The following is a 17,665-nucleotide window of genomic DNA, read 5'->3' as shown; positions in this document are numbered from 1 at the left end:
CCGACTGCGGACCATAAGGTTACAGGATCGATTCCTAAAGACGACAAATCTTTGTAAAAAAAATGAGTATTAGTCCCATAACTATAAAGGGAAGATGCAAAGTTTAGGGTGGGTGGTTGGGGGAATAGAGGAACTGGTAACGTTGCAGACTACAGACCAGAAGGCGAGGAGATCGAGTCCCATGGAACATTCATTTTGTGGAAAAAAAAGAATTGGACTTCATTGACTATAAAGGTTTCGTTTAAATTGCGCGAAATTCTTTGGGGCCAATGGCTCAGTTGGCACCACCACCGCTTCTAAAGTTATAGAAATAAGAATAAGAGATCGAATTGGACAAAATCGGATGAAACATTTTTATTGTTATTCAAATATTACTAAGACAAACACTAGAGAGAAAAATATGAAATCTGAATAATTAAACAATAAAGAAGTTGAAAGTTATGAACAGTCTTTATTCGTTTAACTCCAGTGATACTAACGCACGGCTTAAAATACGCAATATCAAGGAAATGACATTGAATGTGTTACTACAAAGTACGACAAGTCAAACATCTGAGTTTATTCGGAGTAATCATTAGAATTACAATTCCCTGTGTAATACAACTGAAATTAATGTGCGCGCTCATCCAAACTACAAATCATTATATATATATATAAATCGATATCGTGGAAAGGACACTGGTTATCGTGTTATCCTGATTCTGTAAAAGGACAGCCAGAAGTCGCAGATTTAATAATAATAATAATAATAATAATAATAATGATAATAATAATAATAATAATAATAATCGCAACCCATAGATCGAAGTTTTAAAGGATTGTGAATTACATGAATAAACGTTGAATATGTCAAATAAAGGTAACATATGTTGATTCAGAAGCTAAAATGGGACACTGTTGCCATAAACTTTTAAGAGCACAAACTACACTGACATAATGTACATAGAAAATCACATTGAAAAAAGCACAACAGACTCGCTCAGTTTTATATATGGGTGCAAAAAGACGCTGGCAAAATAATAACTTTCAGTAAGGTTTTTCAGTCAAAAAGTAGAAAAATAATTAATACCGTCGTATAAAACTAAGCAAGGGTTGACTACAAAATTATACACCCATTTGCTCCGTCGTGCACAATTTGTGTACTGTCTCGCTTTTAGAAACCATTTTCTAATATTATGCCATACTTGTTTCAAATTGGAAAAGACAACTGGCAGTAAAACAGTTAGACCTATTATTTCAAAAAGTGTCGATGGAATGGGAAGCGAACAGAGTATTTTAGCATACAGATTTTCAAATAACCAAACCCGTTTTGAAATCTAGCACGCTATCTCACGTTAGGAGTCGCCGAAGACCCAAATTTAAACAAAATTGGTAAAATGTTTTCTACGTTTTGGTGGGACAATATGTTATAAATGTAGGGGCCGTGTAGTCATTCGCCTCGGTTTTTTGGACTTACATGCTAGATAATGCCTTCTTACCCTAGTACCATTCAAGGCTGAAATCTGAGGCTGAAATCACTATAATTCATACATGTACATATTCAATATGCATGTACACATTTTGCAATTAAACCCTTAATAACACTAAAATGTTAAGAATCGTATCAATTTCAACTGTGGGATAACAGGCTTTTTTCAAATGTCCATACTCGGGATTATTGAAATCAAAAGTTGCATTTCAACTGTTGTAACTTCTTCATGGGGACATATCTTCGTCTCTTGTCTTGAATGCACTGGCGACTGAAATAACATATTTAAAATGAGAATTTTAGACACGCAAGAATTTATTTATTCCACGGTTTAAATTCAACGCAGTAATTGTTCACTTTCATATATAGTAAATACCTTGTATTTCTGCTGTTTACGCAATTTCCATATAAGAGTCTATATATATCAAATTTTTAATATTTCAAGACTAGATATCGTCACAATATTTATGACATACAAGTCGAACTGAGCATTCCCGCTTTCACTCAGCTAAAACAGATTAACTGACAAAACTTGGGGGATACATGTACTGTAAAAAGAAGCCCTGGCATATAATACAATTTTGGAATCCTCCATCTTATTTCAAAGTTTTGTGCTCACGTATTTCTGCCTGTAGTGAGACAAGCTGGTCAATCGACCTGCAAACTGTGGACTATTAGTACATGTACTTACACGTTGTTGGTGTGGCCGGGTAGAGCAGGTAGCTTTGCACATACCCCCTGTACCAGGCACCATATGCTACCCACGAGAATCGTCATTTCGCCCTGAAATCTTTGCCTAATATCATGGCTCCCGAAATGAATACCTGTCACTTGCAGTTGGCATAATTTGAATAACAATACTGTAACAGGTAAGGTTGGTCGTAGGCGCATTATTGTGTTAGCGAAGTTCTACCTGCCTAGGAGCGAACCGCACCCGATTTCGAAACCAAGATTTTTCAAGACCCAAGCTTCCCTTTTGTTTTTAGTTTCTCCTGTAATGGTAACGGAGACTGGTGAATTTCTCATTAACAGCTCCAAATTGGGTTTATACAGAGTAATTTTCTGAATGGTATTGGATAGGGTATACCTTTGTGATTTGGAGATCATTACTGAAAATTCCATCTTTAATATCGAAATATTCCTTGCTCAATATGATCAAGACTAATCATTAATTAAAAAAAGATGGAAAATGCAAGGGAAATCGTGTACACTATGCAGGATATATCCGCCAAAATGAAATATCCTCGAAAAAAACAACAACATTTTTCCTATTAGCAAATCGTTGCTCACGCCAGTTCCTGCACTTAGATTCGATGTTTTACTAATTTTTTTTACTGATTGATTGGCCAGTCATTTAGAATGCCATGTTTACTGTGCACTTCAGAAGTAACTGTCGACGTCAGGTACTTTCACCTGAGGGGTTTTACAGATGTTAAAGTCTGAATACGTTTGGGTTTTGTATCTTAAGACATGCAAGCAAAAAATATCTGTTATCTGTTTTCCCCACCCTTACCTGGAGGATAGCTGGTTATACTTTGATTAGACTTTTAATAATACTTTCTGTACTTGTACTATGTTTTATGATGTAGTTGTATTATATCACTAAAAATATTAATATACTTTATATTTGTATATTTATATATATTTCTTGGGGGGGAGGGGAATTGTCCTAGAATCTAACCTAGCTAGCGGCATTAATCTGATATAATATGATTACAATGCGCGTTCATGTAACATAAACTAAACCAGAGACCATCAAAGAAAAAGACACTGGTACAGTGTTTAAAATTTCACCCCCCCCCCCCAACCTGGTTGAGTTCTGAAGGACTACTTACATAAGTACAGATTCAATAAAGAAACAACACGCTAATTGCCATCTTCCTTTATAACCTGTATTTCAGAGATCACTGGAAACGCCAAGACTATACTAATAACACAGATTAATTCAAATTGATCTTTGACACTCTGTGTTTTTCCTGACTTAAAAGAAAAATCTACAAACTACGTGTATGAGCACCATCCAAAAATCCACACTTAGGTCCCTTTCATATTCAGCCGCACGGTACTCTGTTTGATACTAGTTTGAAATTCTTTCTCCTGCTTATTACATACAAGAGTCACCCACATGGAGCTCCCATGCTCGTCACAGCAATATTTTAATGTATTAATAAAATTTCGACTGGTACATTGGAGCTTGTTTAAGGGAGTGTCCCCCCCCCCCCCCCCTGGCGTAATTCCATGTTTGGACTAGCCGACTGAAACAGAAAACGTACTGCTAGGTGTGAAAGGAACCTCAGAACTGTGGTTTTCACTCTCCTGGGACACGGCAGATACTTCTTTTTTGGGTATCCTCAATCTACCCGTGTTTCCCCATTGCACTAAGCCCCAGTACACACTGTACTACTTCTTAAATTACTACTACATTTGGCATGTTCAGGACAATTCCATATTTTGTAACCAATAGAAGGATAGATAAAATAATGATAACCTGTCATTTTTTAGGGTCTTGTAATATTTTACATCTACTCAGACTAAGTCTCATTTAAATAACATTTTAAAAATCATCAATACTAATGTCTGTGTTAGTTATCTCATGGCAGTGTATGGCATAAATACAGGTGTATCTAAGACTGGGTTCCCATACCTAGATCGATCTAACAGAATCAATCCAACTCCAAGGGGTTTCTCGCTAAATTGCTTTCAGTTTAAGTGGCGTAGATGTTTGGCATGCCTACTGAAGCTGCCAAACGATAATTAAACCTACAGCTTGAGTAGGAATGACACACTTCTAAGTTGATTGCAATTTAGCAAGAATCCCCTCATAGATAGATCAATCTACGGTTAGTACAATAGGGTCTGGGAATGGTCCCTAAATCTATTTTCAACATGAACAAGAGCAAAAGAAATTTAAAAAAAAATTACACATATATCTCAAAGTGTTTCAACTCTGGTGATGCCAAACAAAAATAACAATTATTTAAACATAACTTAATATTGCCAGAATTTTTTTAATATGATTCAACTGATACAGCAAAAGGATGTGAAAGACTTTCAACAATATTCAACTTGAGATGAATCCTTTTGTTAACTCAAAGAATATTTTAAAGCTGTTAATTCAGAAATTTAACAAGTTTCTGTTAGAAAGATTTGGACAAGAAACAGTAGCAGAATATAAAAAAAATTAACCCACTCCTTATACCAAGCCAGCATAACATATATATAATCCATCTGAAAAAGGTCTATTATTTTTACAACCCTAGAAAAAAAAATATTTCACATAAAAGCCATTGCATACAATTTCAGTTGATAACTAAACAGGTGAAACAAAGAAAATCACAACCTGCTGGTGTATTTAGCAATCTCATCACGCGTAAGTCTCTTGACCCGTACTTCACACTTCCTGTGGTGGAGCGGGAGCAGCCGGAGATGGGAGGAGCGACCAATGCCACCAATAGGTACTGGAGTCTGCACAGTCTTTTTCTGACAACTCATGGAATGCTGCTGCAAGGTATGTTCATAGGAGGTCCTGAACCAACACCTGTCACACATGAACAATTTCACTTGGTGGCTTTTGAAAAGGTGCATTCCCAGGGCATGCACTGAGGATAGCTTAATGACACAATGGTTACATGTAAAGCCCCCGTGTGTAACTTTAAAGTGTTGGCAATAGTGCTGGATGTCGGGGAAAGCTTCTATTCCACATTGTTTGCACCCTTGCTGTGCAAGATGTTCTGCTGGAGAGCGAATGCTAGAACGATTTCTTTTCATTTTCTTGGCATTCAAATTCATTTCCCACAAGTCCAGCCCATGGTACCTTCAAAATAAAAATGATGTTAATATGGAAAATGTATTCAAATACAAACAATCTAAGAATAATTGCTAGAAAAATTAAACAAAAATGACAACAGTAAAAAGGTGGAATTTATGTAGTTGATGAACCCTTTAGTAGATAAAAGGTTCAGCAAACCCTCTGCCAAAAGACTGTCACTGATTGAATGATAAATACAGGCCACCAAAGGTTGAGACAAATTTAACAGCATTTCTAAAGATGGCAGTAATGGCAAAGTCACAGAAAGACATGGTGATCCAAATAAATATATGTACATAACAAAAAGTATCCAGATAAATTTTTTTCCTTACACGGTCATATGTGCCTTTAACTGTTTCTCAGAGTAGAACGCCTGTCCACAGCCGATGCACTTGTTCAATTTCAGGACATCCTGGTAATCGACTCCATGGGCAGAGAACAGATGTGAGACCAGATCACCAGACCAGGACTCTCTGCACAGGTAGCACCCATTCTGGGCATGGGCATTTGTGATGTGTTTCCTCCAACCACTTGAGGTCCAGAATGAGTAATTGCATATGGCGCATGTAATAATTTTCTTAGGAAATATTTCAATTTGGTGGACATTACGAAAATGAAGTCTCAATGCATCATTATTTTTGACATATCCATCACATAGTTCACACACAATATACTCTTGGTCCAATCGAGCACATTTTTGGGCTCCGGCATCTTGAGAATTTTCAACAGGAGAAGGACGCTTGAGACTTGCAGCATTGGTTGCTATAACTTCTGGCTGCACATAAATAAACTTTGGTGGCATTTTTGGTTGTATACTGGTTGGTACTTCTTTCAATTGGAAACTATTTGGTGGAACCACTGACTGGGTACTGGTTGGTAGAACCACTGACTGGGTACTGGAAGGTTCTCCCCTTAGCTGGATACTGGTTGGTGAAACCACTGACTTGGTACTGGTTGGTGGAACCACTGTCTGGATACTGGTAGGTTCTACCTTTGGCTGGAAACTAGTTGTTGGAACCACCGACTGGATATTGGTAGGTTCTACCTTTGGCTGGAAACTAGTTGTTGGAACCACTGACTGGATATTGGTAGGTTCTACCTTTGGCTGGAAACTAGTTGTTGGAACCACTGACTGGATATTGGTAGGTGGTACATTAAGTTGGATACTGGTTGGTGGAACCACTGACTGGAAATCAGTAGGTGGTACCTTCAGTTGGATACTGGCTGGTGGAACCAATGACTGGATATTTGTAGGTGGTACCTTCAGTTGGATACTGGTTGGAACCACTGTCTGGATATTGGTAGGTTCTTCCATCAGTTGGATATTGGTTGGTGGAACCACTGACTGGATATTGGTTGGTGGTAGCTTCAGCTGGATACTTTTTGATGGAACCACTGACTGGATATTGACTGGTGGTAGCTTTGACTGAATAGTTGTTGATGCCACCCCTGACAGATTTAGATTTTGGGTATTTGGGTTTCCATGCACTTGGGCTCCTTGAACTATGGACAAAGCACCACTAGCTGTAGTTGCTTTCTGTGGGTCACTCAACTTAATAATCCCCACTGGTGCTGCTGTTTTCACTGGGATTAGGGATTTGCCAGCTGAGGTAAAGAGCTGATCATTTATCTTAAATACCTGCAAACCTGACCCTATCGGCTGCACCCCAGCAGCTGGGTTGATGATTGCCCTGATGATGCCCACAGGCACACCAATTGAACCTGATGTCCCTGATGTCAACGGTACACCAGATTGGCTAATAGGTTGGCTGGTTGAAATTTGCTGGACAGATGGAGCCACTGGATTGATCATGCCAACCGCAGGCCCAATTTGGTAATTTAACAGCTTGGCTGTATTGACATTCGTCTGTTGTACAGTTGGAGTTGCTTGTTTGAACTGTAAAACTGTAAAACAGCCATTGTTGTCCCGCGTGAAGGGAACTTTACTGTTTAAAAAAACATTAGTCTTATTGGGTAGAGAACCTAAGGACTTGAATGCAACATTTGACGACTGGCATTTATTTGAAACAGCTACACCAGATAGTTGCTCCTTCACTGTCTTTGATTTTTTCAAACATGATTTGTTCAAAATTCTTGGTTGAATTGACATCTGATTGGGATCGCGATGAGGGACACTACTGGGTTGGTTTGCTTTTGGCTTCTTTATGAAATCAAGACTAAGGGAGTGGTGCAAAAAATTTGGTTCTGGGGCTAAGTTTTTGGCAAAATTAAAAGTTTTTCGACATAATGCCAAATGCTGCGAAACACGGAGTGAATGGATATTATCATAAGAGCACAATGGGCACTGATGAGGTGCTGATTTTGGCATGGCACGTGGTTGCTTTTTGTGTTTCTTTTTCACGTGCTGGGTAAATGCTGAAGTTAAGCTTTGGCTGGTGCCATAATTACAGAAGGAACAATTCATGTATGTCCCTTGCATGTGTGGATATTCCAAATGATTTTCCATTACATTCAGGGATTCTGTTTTGAATTTACATTTCCGGCACTTCTGTTTCTTTAGATGTAGCTGACGGTTCTTTTGTCTTGTATCAGAATAAAATTGCCTCAACTGCTCAAGCTGCTCTTTTTCTTTTTCATCCAGTTTCTTTTCCTCCAATTTTTTGGTCTGCAAACGTATCAGCCCTTTACAAGCTCTCTCTTTCACTAAATCCATTCCAATACTGTAAAGAAGAGTACCTACAGGCCCTAAATCACTTGACATTTTCTCACAAAAAATAGGTGTATTGGAAACCACTGTTTTTTTGATTTGATTTGCAAGAGGTACAGCATTGTCTGATATTGGACTCCAATTCTTCGGAATGGCTCCATGAGAATTTTCTTCCTTTAATATCATATTGGTTTGCCCACTTTGGTCTGCTGCAGTGGGACTTGTTTCTGTTCTCAATGGCTGCTGCAAAAGGCTGTCTGGATTGTCTGCTGAGTGGTGTAACCTTTGGGGTGCAACCTTGTAATCCATGATATTGTTATTTACATATGAAGTATTGCTGGGAACTACAAGCTGACAGGGGGGTGCATTTTTTACCCCCTGACAAACCCCTCCACCATCATAAGTCTGGATTGCAGGGGTAGAAGTTGCCACGGGAACCACAGGTGGTGGAGTTGCCATGGGAACCACTGGTGGTGAAGCTGCCATGGGGACCACTGGTGGTGGTGGACTCGATGCTGTCACATTTTTTGGAAGTTCAACTGCTCCTCTTCCAGCCTGATATTCTGGGTATGAAGTCTTCGCCAGGGCCACTGGCATGGGGTTGGAGGCACCTTTGGTTCCCAGGGGAACAATCCCACCAGACCCAGCCACATTCAAAATATATACACTCTTGGAAGGGGATTGTTTTAGTAAGCTATAAGCTTCTTGACATAAAATGGGGGTTTGAGTTTTTTCCTTGTTTTTTCTTCTCTTTACCCCTGGAATATTTTCTCTCTGGAAAATGAAGACAAAAATTTAGTAATAAAATTGAAACTCTTTTTCAAAAATAGATGGTAATCTAAAGTGCTCAGTCATAAGAAGGGGGTAATTGCACCCTAAAACCTATGGTTAATACAGGAAAAATTTTACACCTCACTTAAGCGGGAATTTTTAGATTCCTTGTGAAATCCTACCAAGTTGAAGAGCATTCTTAAAAATCTGTAATAAAATCAATTTCTGGAACATCATTAAAAAAATTAAACCCTTTGACTACACCACTTAGAGCGCATTCCCAGAGATTCAGATCGATCCAACTAGATCGACCTTACTCCCTGGGGGTTCACGCTAAATTGCTGTTAGCCAACCGTGCACGGAAGTTAATTACCCCCTTACAGCTTTTAGTAGGCGGGACAGACATTTAAGCCAGCTAAGCTGACAGTAATCTAGTGAGACTCCCAAAGGGGATAGATCGATCTAAAATCTGTGGGAATGGGGTCTTAGTCCAATGAATATAGTTCAATATCCAAGTTGAGCTAAGATTTTCATTAGTCAGGAAATGCAGACCAATATAACAATTTATATCTACCTACCGACAGAGGTAAGTTGCTACAGGATGGCTTCAGATGGTTTCTAGGAATGACACCATTCACAGAAACAGTCAGAGAGGCTGGATACACACATCTTTCTTGTTTTGACTTGTACCAGTGAAAGACCTGGAAATATTGGAAGAAACAAAATCAAAGAGCGTTCCACTTGTGAATTAATTATTTAAGTGCTGAAATAATAAATTAAATATTAAATGTGTTGATAGAAGTAATAGTCATAATAGTACTAATCTATTTAAAAACCCATACTGGAAGCATACTTGAAAACCATAACCATGATATTAATAGTAAATTGGCTTGTTGTTCAATTCAAAATGCTTACAGTTTGTCCTCATTTCTGGCAAAAGAAAAAATTCTACTTTCAATTCAAGTTATAAATATAAAGACCAGGAGCTCTTATCATTGGGTGATAAGTATTCATTTTTCAATTCAAGGTCCATTGTGAAAATTGATGAAACAGTGCTTTACCTCAATTTCTCCTTGTTTTGTTAGTGTTTTCTTTTGAGGCCAGTATAATTGTAACCACTTCCTCCCCTTTCCTTTACTGTTCGTCACCTGTAAAATGCAAATTAGACTGTTATTCATGAATTATCTGTTGACTCAAACCTTTCCATTTTTGGAAAAATACGAACTTTAAATCTCATTCAACATAAAAACCAGCTTGTCTTTGAAAAGCTTCTATCAAAACTACCAAAGGTGGAAATAAAACAAATGTGTATCCTTGATTTATTTCTTTTGGACATTAGTGAAAGTTAGGTGGATGCAAAAGTTTGCTACATGTGCCAGTGTGTTTGATGTGACAGTATACTTAGTGTGACAATGAGTTGTATGTGATAGTCTAATTGGTTTGCGTGTTAGATGTGGCAGTGTGATTGGCAGTGTTCCCGAAAAACCGTCGGACAGCCGAACATGTCTGTCATAAATTGTAAATGTCTGACGTGAAACATCAGCATGTCAGTCACAATGTCCGCACTATCAAATGGCAGAGCATCTAAAATACTAAGTCCTGGCTCAGCTGCCAATGCTTTTTGCCACTGCACAAATTGCTCCAGCGCGAAAAAGTAAAATATGCATTGATATTAGTCTTGCCCTAACAAGCATTTTCTAGCCTCCTTGTAAAATTTTGGGATTAAGCACAATTTTTTAATTAATTTTTAAATTTACTTTCAAAAGCAAATTCATAGTTTACTGCAACTTACTTTATTCTTTTGAACTAAAATAGAATATCCACACTTGGACTCTGAATTAGATTCTCCCAAACAAGTCAATCCTGTGGTAAAAAATGACACTGATATATAATCCCCACTACTATATGTTTGGCCTACCACTGCTGAACCAGTTCAGGCCAGTTTAAAAGCCACACAGTTGAAGGGTGAGCACATGTCGATAGAGCAGACACAGTGGCGCTGTACTCCGTCTCCCCCAGTGCAGAACAGGCACTTGGGAGTTGAGGTAACTTACATGTATAACAAAGCAGTTATCTTTTTGGTTTCTGCTCAGCTGCCATAAAGTACAGACTCGGTGATAAAAACGATGTAACTTTTTATTTTTTAAAAAAGTAATTAGTGGATTTTAAAAGTAAATGTGAGATGATCTTAATAGTTTTTCTTAATCCAACAAGCATGATGGACCATTGTGTTATTGTGCATAATTTTATTATATTTGATTTTTTCAATTGGCAATTTACATGTGTATGTGATAAAAGGTTCATTTTAAATTTTCAAATAGTTATAGTGATTAAAATTTAAGGTTATTAGTGATAATAATAATTATATAAATAAAGCAACATCTGAGCACCATTACATGGCTTTGCTTTTCTTTCTTTAAGGGTATTTTTTTTTTATAAAAAGACAAGGATATAAAAACATAAAAAAATAATTAAAAAAATATACATTCTGCTTTTTTATCTACCAGTACTTTGTGTGTGGACATGGGAAATTCTAATGTATGTATAACATACATATGAAGTACAATTCTTTTAGTAAATTTTTCAAGGCAGTTCACTTATTCTACCAAAACAATTATTGTGAAACTGAAAGATTTCAGAAGACATTTTCAATTTGTTTGATATTTTTCTGAAATCTCAAACTCTTACATGTAATTCTAAATATAAAAAGATTTGACAAAGCAAGGTCTCGTTTTTACTAGCTTTGATGTAATAGAGGTATATGTCCAGTCTGTTGGAATTTTTTTTTTCGGGCAAATTTTAAGTCAGACAAGTGATTGTAAGCAATCGGTGATCCGAATGGTCAGAGAGCTGAAAAGCTTATGTCACAGACTGTGACATGCTGAAAAATGAGGCCACTATTTCACATTGTACCTGATGTAGGCACTGTTTTGTGCTGCTGTTGTTATCAGACTTGTTTTTATAAGTAAACCATGAAAAATTATATATTTTTCAAATGTCTGACATAGAGATATTTTATGACAGACATAATGTGTCCAAAGTTTTTCAAGAACACTGGTGATTGGGGTATGTTAGATGGCAGTATAAAAGCCCTGCTAATGAGCTACGTATGGCAGTGTTTTAAGTGTGATATCATTAGGAACTACTCACTGGCAAGAACCCCCATGCTATCACCCTGCCTTCTCCAGCTACTGCAAGCCGGTTCTTCAGGTTGGCAGTATTCAAACTAGAAGCATCCATTACCTGAAGTATAAATATACATGACAGCGTTGTCTTTTTCCAATACTCCATGAGAAAATACTGCTTACTCAAATCAGATATATTTCAAATAATTGAAAGTACACTAAACCATTACTTAATGGTGTAATTTATCACAAGGTTGCAGACTTGATTACATCATAAACAGCATAACAGCATAACATACTTGCCTACAAAGGCCACTGACTTGATCTCATCAAAACCAAGGTTTAGTGAAGATCATTGTGTTTCAGCAAATGTCAAATCTTGACCTAAAATTATGCAGTCCACAAAATAGCCACTGGTTCTATGCCTGTGGCCAGTAAAATTTTGCTTGAACCAAAACATTTTTCAGAATGTGTGAATTTAGTGGTCTGATGAGGCCATTAGGTTTTTCCTGATGTTTTCAAGAGCGTTTGGTTTGGTTAAATTTTTCTGCAATGCCACTGTTAAACGATGATTCTTGTGTAACAAAATCAAGGTTCTGTTACTAGTAAATATCCATGTAATATGTCCAGTCTTATTAAAATATTGTATTCATAATTGTGAATCCCGATCTGGGCCTGTAGATTTTTGGAATTTCAAGGTGGTGGTTTGAATGGCCAGTTACTTATAAGCTGAAAAGTTTATGGCAATACTGATTATGGAATGGAGCTTCATTACACTTGGCTTTACCTCAAACAGGAAAACTGCCTGATGCTTTTCTTCCATGACGTAACTGTAACTTTCTTTAAAGAGGCAAAGTTCTTCCCACACAGCTGTCTTCGTTCTGAAAAAAAAAACAAGGCAGCAAAGCTGTCAAATGTACAGACAAAAAGCAGGAAATAACTATGCACAAAATAGGCTACTGTCAATTCTGATGCAAAAGTACATTATGTTAAACTGCAAATTCAACATCAAATTTTAATTATGCTCAACAGGTAATACCAATGTAAGTAAAATGTGTAACAAGCATAAGGCTTCAGGCCCATGGGAGTTCAAGTTCACACTTTGAAAATGTATAACTTCCAGAAAAAGAAGCCAATTAGACTACTTTTCCAACTCAGGCTGCATTTTAGTCCTGCATTTCTTTTTTGAACATTTGGCAATCATAAGTAACATGGTTTTCCCATAATGGTCATCATGGCAGCAGCACCCATAATTGTTTTCTTCTATTCTGATGCAATATTACATATTGGTTAACAGCATAATGACCGTCAATTTTTAATAATAAAATATACGTATCATGGATTTTCAGAAAATGTGACTAGCATGGGTCTTCAAGCATGTAGAACTTCAAAGTCACACCTTGAAAATGCCAATATGTGAAATATGCTGAAAAGTGAAAAAAGGCATGACCTCTACAATAATGGCCCAATCATGCTGATTTTCGAACTTGACCTGCGTTTTATGAATATTCATCAGCTCTGTAAACATAAAGCCCAAAAGTAAAACTGCCTTCCACTTATCGTGTTTACAATGAAAGTGCAAGGCGCCGGTGACGGCGCTGATGGCGACGACAGACGCAGGTGATGGCAATATGTACAGACACATCTGTACATATTTACTGTACTGTTTGAGAACAGTAAGTGACATGGTTTTTCTTAAATGATCATCATGGGAGCAGTGCCCAAAGTAGGTTTTTTTCAAATTTTGATGCAATATTACATAATGTTTAACAGCATAATGACCATCAATTTTAATAATAAAATATTAGTATCATGGATATTCAGAAAATGTGACTAGCAAAGGTCTTCAGGCCCATGGAACTTCAAAGTCACAACTTGAAAATGCCAAAATGTAAACAAGACAGCATTGTTCTGAAATGTTTTTTTTTTTTTCATTTTTAACAATTTTTAACATAAAACAAAATTAACAGCTTACTGCCATTTTTATATGATCAACTAAGAAAATTGATGAGATGGGAAAAATATCAATAGAGCAGTGTTAAATGTCCAATTTCTTCCATTCTGAGATTCTGAACATAGTGAATGATTGAATCTGACAAACTGCAATGATATGAGTTTATTTCCATTTTTGAAACTTTATTACACAATACACGATAACAAATTAACCATCATTTTTACAAAATCAACTATCAATGTTGTAAAGATGCAGGAAATGTCAAACAAACACTTTTAATATCTTATTAATTAAATAATGAAACTGTTACATGCCTAAGAATTGAATCTGAGGAAATGTGAAAAAACAACATAACTTCTAAAATAATGGCCCGATTATGCTGATTTTTTAACTCAACCTGCGTTTTAGCAGGATTGGCCACTCCTGTGAGTTTAATGACAATTGGCCTATCCGTTTTTCGTATATTGTGTTTACAGTGTTGCATATATGCTGAAAAGTGAAAAAAAAAAAAAGCATAACTACTAAAATAGTGGCCTGATCATGCCGATTTTCGAATTGACCTGCGTTTTAGTAAGATAGATTACTTCTGTGAGTTTCATGACAACAGGCCTATCGGTTTTCCTTGGAATGTGTTTACAGTGTTCCATATATGCTGAAAAGTGAAAAAAAAGCATAACTTCTACAATAATGGCCCGATCATGCTGATTTTCGAACTTGACCTGCGTTTTATGAATATTCATCAGCTCTGTAAATATAAAGCCAAAAAGTAAAACTGCCTTCCACTTATCGTGTTTACAATGAAAGTGCACGGCGCCGGTGACGGCGATGACGGCAACGACAGACGCAGGTGATGGCAATATGTACAGACACATCTATATATATATATATTTACTGTACTGTTTGAGAACAGTAAGTGACATGGTTTTTCTTAAATGGTCATCATGGGAGCAGTGCCCAAAATAGTTTTTTTCAAATTTTGATGCAATATTACATAATGTTTAACAGCATAATGACCATCAATTTTTAATAATAAAATATTAGTATCATGGATATTCAGAAAATGTGACTAGCAAAGGTCTTCAGGCCCATGGAACTTCAAAGTCACAACTTGAAAATGCCAAAATGTAAACAAGACAGCACTGTTCTGAAATGTTTTTTTTTTCCATTTTTAACAACTTTTAACATAAAACAAAATTAACAGTTTAATGCCATTTTTATATGATCAACTAAGAAAATTGATGAGATGGGAAAAATATCAATAAAGCAGTGTTAAATGTCCAATTTCTTCCATTCTGAGATTCTGAACATAGTGAATGATTGAATCTGACAAACTGCAATGATATGAGTTTATTTCCATTTTTGAAACTTTATTACACAATACACGATAACAAGTTTACCATCATTTTTACAAAATCAACTAACAATGTTGTAAAGATGCAGGAAATGTCAAACAAAAACTTTTACGTATCTTATTAGTTTAATAATGAGACTGTTAACATGCCTAAGAATTGAATCTGAGGAAATGTGAAAAATATGCTGAAAAGTGAAAAAACAGCATAACTTCTACAATAATGGCCCGATCATGCTGATTTTCGAACTTGACCTGCGTTTTATGAATATTCATCAGCTCTGTAAATTTAAAGCCAAAAAGTAAAACTGCCCTCCACTTATCGTGTTTACAAGGAAAGTGCACGGCATCGGCATCGGCATCGGCATCGGCAGCGCCATCGGCGACGACAGACGCAGGTGATGGCAATATGTACAGACACATCTGTGTCTGTACATAAAAAGATAACATCCTTTCTCATAATTATTTGTGTGGGTCTCAACTCATCTATACTTATCCCACTTTACGCTTTAAAACAGCATACTAAGCAAAATGAGACAAAACAATTTTTTCATCCTCATACCCTACATATAATAATAAAATTGTCTTTGTGTATTGTTTTTATTCTTAGCCATGCTGCAAGGTTATGAAGGACTGTCAAAGCAAAATTCACTATGAGGATTCAATATCTAGCTACATGTCTTCCTGATTATTTAGCAAAGTAGGATATGCTGAAATACCTGAATATATTTAATCTGAAAAAGTTTCTTATTTACAAAAACAGAATTTTAGAAGCCAAGCTTAGAGCAATCAGCATCATACTCTAAAGTCTACTTGTTTTATAACACCAACTAGAAAAGCACTCCGAGAGTGCAGACCTCAGCCAAGGCAGCGACTTTTGATTGTTATTGATTATTGATTGATTATTGGTCCAGTTCACCAACAAAAACTAATCATCTCTTCCTTGGCCCACTTCTGACAATTCCTGAAAATTTCATCAAAATCGGTCCATAACTTTTTGAGTTATGTTGATGACAAACAGACAAACAGAGGTGAAAACATAACCTCCTTGGCAGAGGTAAATATACTATAATATATAGCTGGTGCATTTACCTGTTTACTTTAAAGTCCCATGGTTTTGTCATCCTAGGTAAAACCATCTCCCTAAATTTGATAAGAAGGATTAAAAGCATAATGAAAGCTACAAGGTGTCTGGGTTAGATTAACACCCCTCCTCATTTTCAACATACTCGTATTTATTATAATCACCAGGGCCCAGTTTTATAAAGGACGTTTAGCACTAACCAGTGTTTAACTCTAACCAGTGGATAAATTCCCCTAAACCCTGTTAACTAAATGACGGATGAAACTGTGTTTCATAAACAGTGTTTAAACAGTCTGTTAGTTAACTGACCTTTAAATAATTATTTTATCCAGTTAAACACTGGCCAGTTAACTTATTGGCTGTTTTCAGTCAGAACACTGTATATGAAACACATTTTAACCATCTTTTAGTTAATGGGTGTTAGGAGAATTTATCCACTGGTTAGGCTTATCCACTGGTTAGTGATAAACGTCCTTTATAAAACTGGGCCCAGCTTTTCTGTTTTCTACTCAATGCCAGGAGGAGGCTTCATAGTCTGTTAGACTTCAGTTAAAGTCCCCGTCAATGTAGAACAAGAGTTTCAGTGGGAACGAGCCCTTATTAAAAACTCTTTCAAAAAGTATCCTTTTGTGCATTTTTTTTTAAATGGGGATATGTTTATGACTGTGGTTCAGAATTAAAACTAAATGATATTATGTTAGAGATAAATTTATAAGAAGAAAAAAACTTAAAGAAAGACATTCAACAAAATTCAAAGAAATGGATATGTAGGCATTCAACTACTGGTTAAAAATAAGACCCATATATTTGGGGTAGGAATTCAATAAAATACTATTGATATTTTCAGAAAATTTATACGATGACTGTGACCATGAACTCAAAAATGTAAGACATTGAAGTCAAGGACATTATTACTGCTACCGTAACACTATACTTCCAGACTGCACATTTTAATAACCTATTCATACCCATTTTGACATTGCATTGGTTTTCCAGTTATTCCATTCACTAAATGCACTCTCACTGTCATAAAGGAGTACAGAGAATGGTCTGCAAGGGACTCATTCTCCAGTGAGTGGATGACCAAAGCCAGAATCCTGCTGTCAACATCGGAGCTCTTTGTTTCTGAATGTTGAAAGGGTGTTGCCAGTGCCTTGAGAGTTTGCAGTGCTGAAATCATAGCCAGAATATTTTTAAGGATTTTGATTACATTTATGACTCCATATTTTCAATGGGCAAAAATGATCAAAATTTCAGGCAGATAATTAAAAAGCATAAACATTATATTTCTATGCTGCATTTGTGGTGAATTTACTGCATGAAATAGAACTATACAGCAGCTTAGGGAGTGTTCACAACTAAGTTACCACACAGCCTATATAGCTAACTGAGCCTCAGCTCAAATATGGCACACACTGGGAAGCAAGGCGTGTAATTCC

At 36.5% G+C, this 17,665-nt stretch overlaps 1 protein-coding gene across 3 annotated transcripts; it reads right to left on the bottom strand.

Moving 5' to 3' along the window:
* Positions 1-431: 431 nt before the first annotated feature.
* On the bottom strand, positions 432-17,421 carry LOC106167565 (uncharacterized). Of its 3 annotated transcripts, XR_015333733.1 has the most exons (10): positions 17,195-17,421; positions 16,235-16,285; positions 12,628-12,721; positions 11,866-11,958; positions 9,777-9,863; positions 9,294-9,416; positions 5,609-8,718; positions 4,809-5,282; positions 2,160-2,460; positions 432-1,739 (listed from the first exon to the last, which is right to left on the bottom strand). XR_015333733.1 is itself a non-coding variant. In XM_087010339.1 (9 exons), exons 1-9 carry the CDS (start codon positions 17,404-17,406, stop codon positions 1,664-1,666), a joined length of 4,320 nt encoding a protein of 1,439 aa, XP_086866465.1. In that variant the 5' UTR covers positions 17,407-17,421; the 3' UTR covers positions 432-1,663. The 3 variants fall into 3 exon arrangements, 2 of the variants coding, with proteins under 2 accessions (XP_086866465.1, XP_086866466.1); XM_087010339.1 differs by lacking the exon at positions 2,160-2,460; XM_087010340.1 differs by lacking the exons at positions 2,160-2,460; positions 16,235-16,285.
* Between the last annotated feature and the right edge of the window lie 244 nt (positions 17,422-17,665).

The sequence above is a fragment of the Lingula anatina genome, chromosome 4 (assembly GCF_051362555.1).
Source record: "Lingula anatina isolate TDL-2025a chromosome 4, LinAna3.0, whole genome shotgun sequence".
In the NCBI taxonomy this organism is placed as follows: Eukaryota; Metazoa; Brachiopoda; class Lingulata; order Lingulida; family Lingulidae; genus Lingula; species Lingula anatina.
The sequence above is the reverse complement of the archived record's forward strand: the minus strand, read 5'-3'. Positions and strand labels throughout refer to the sequence as shown.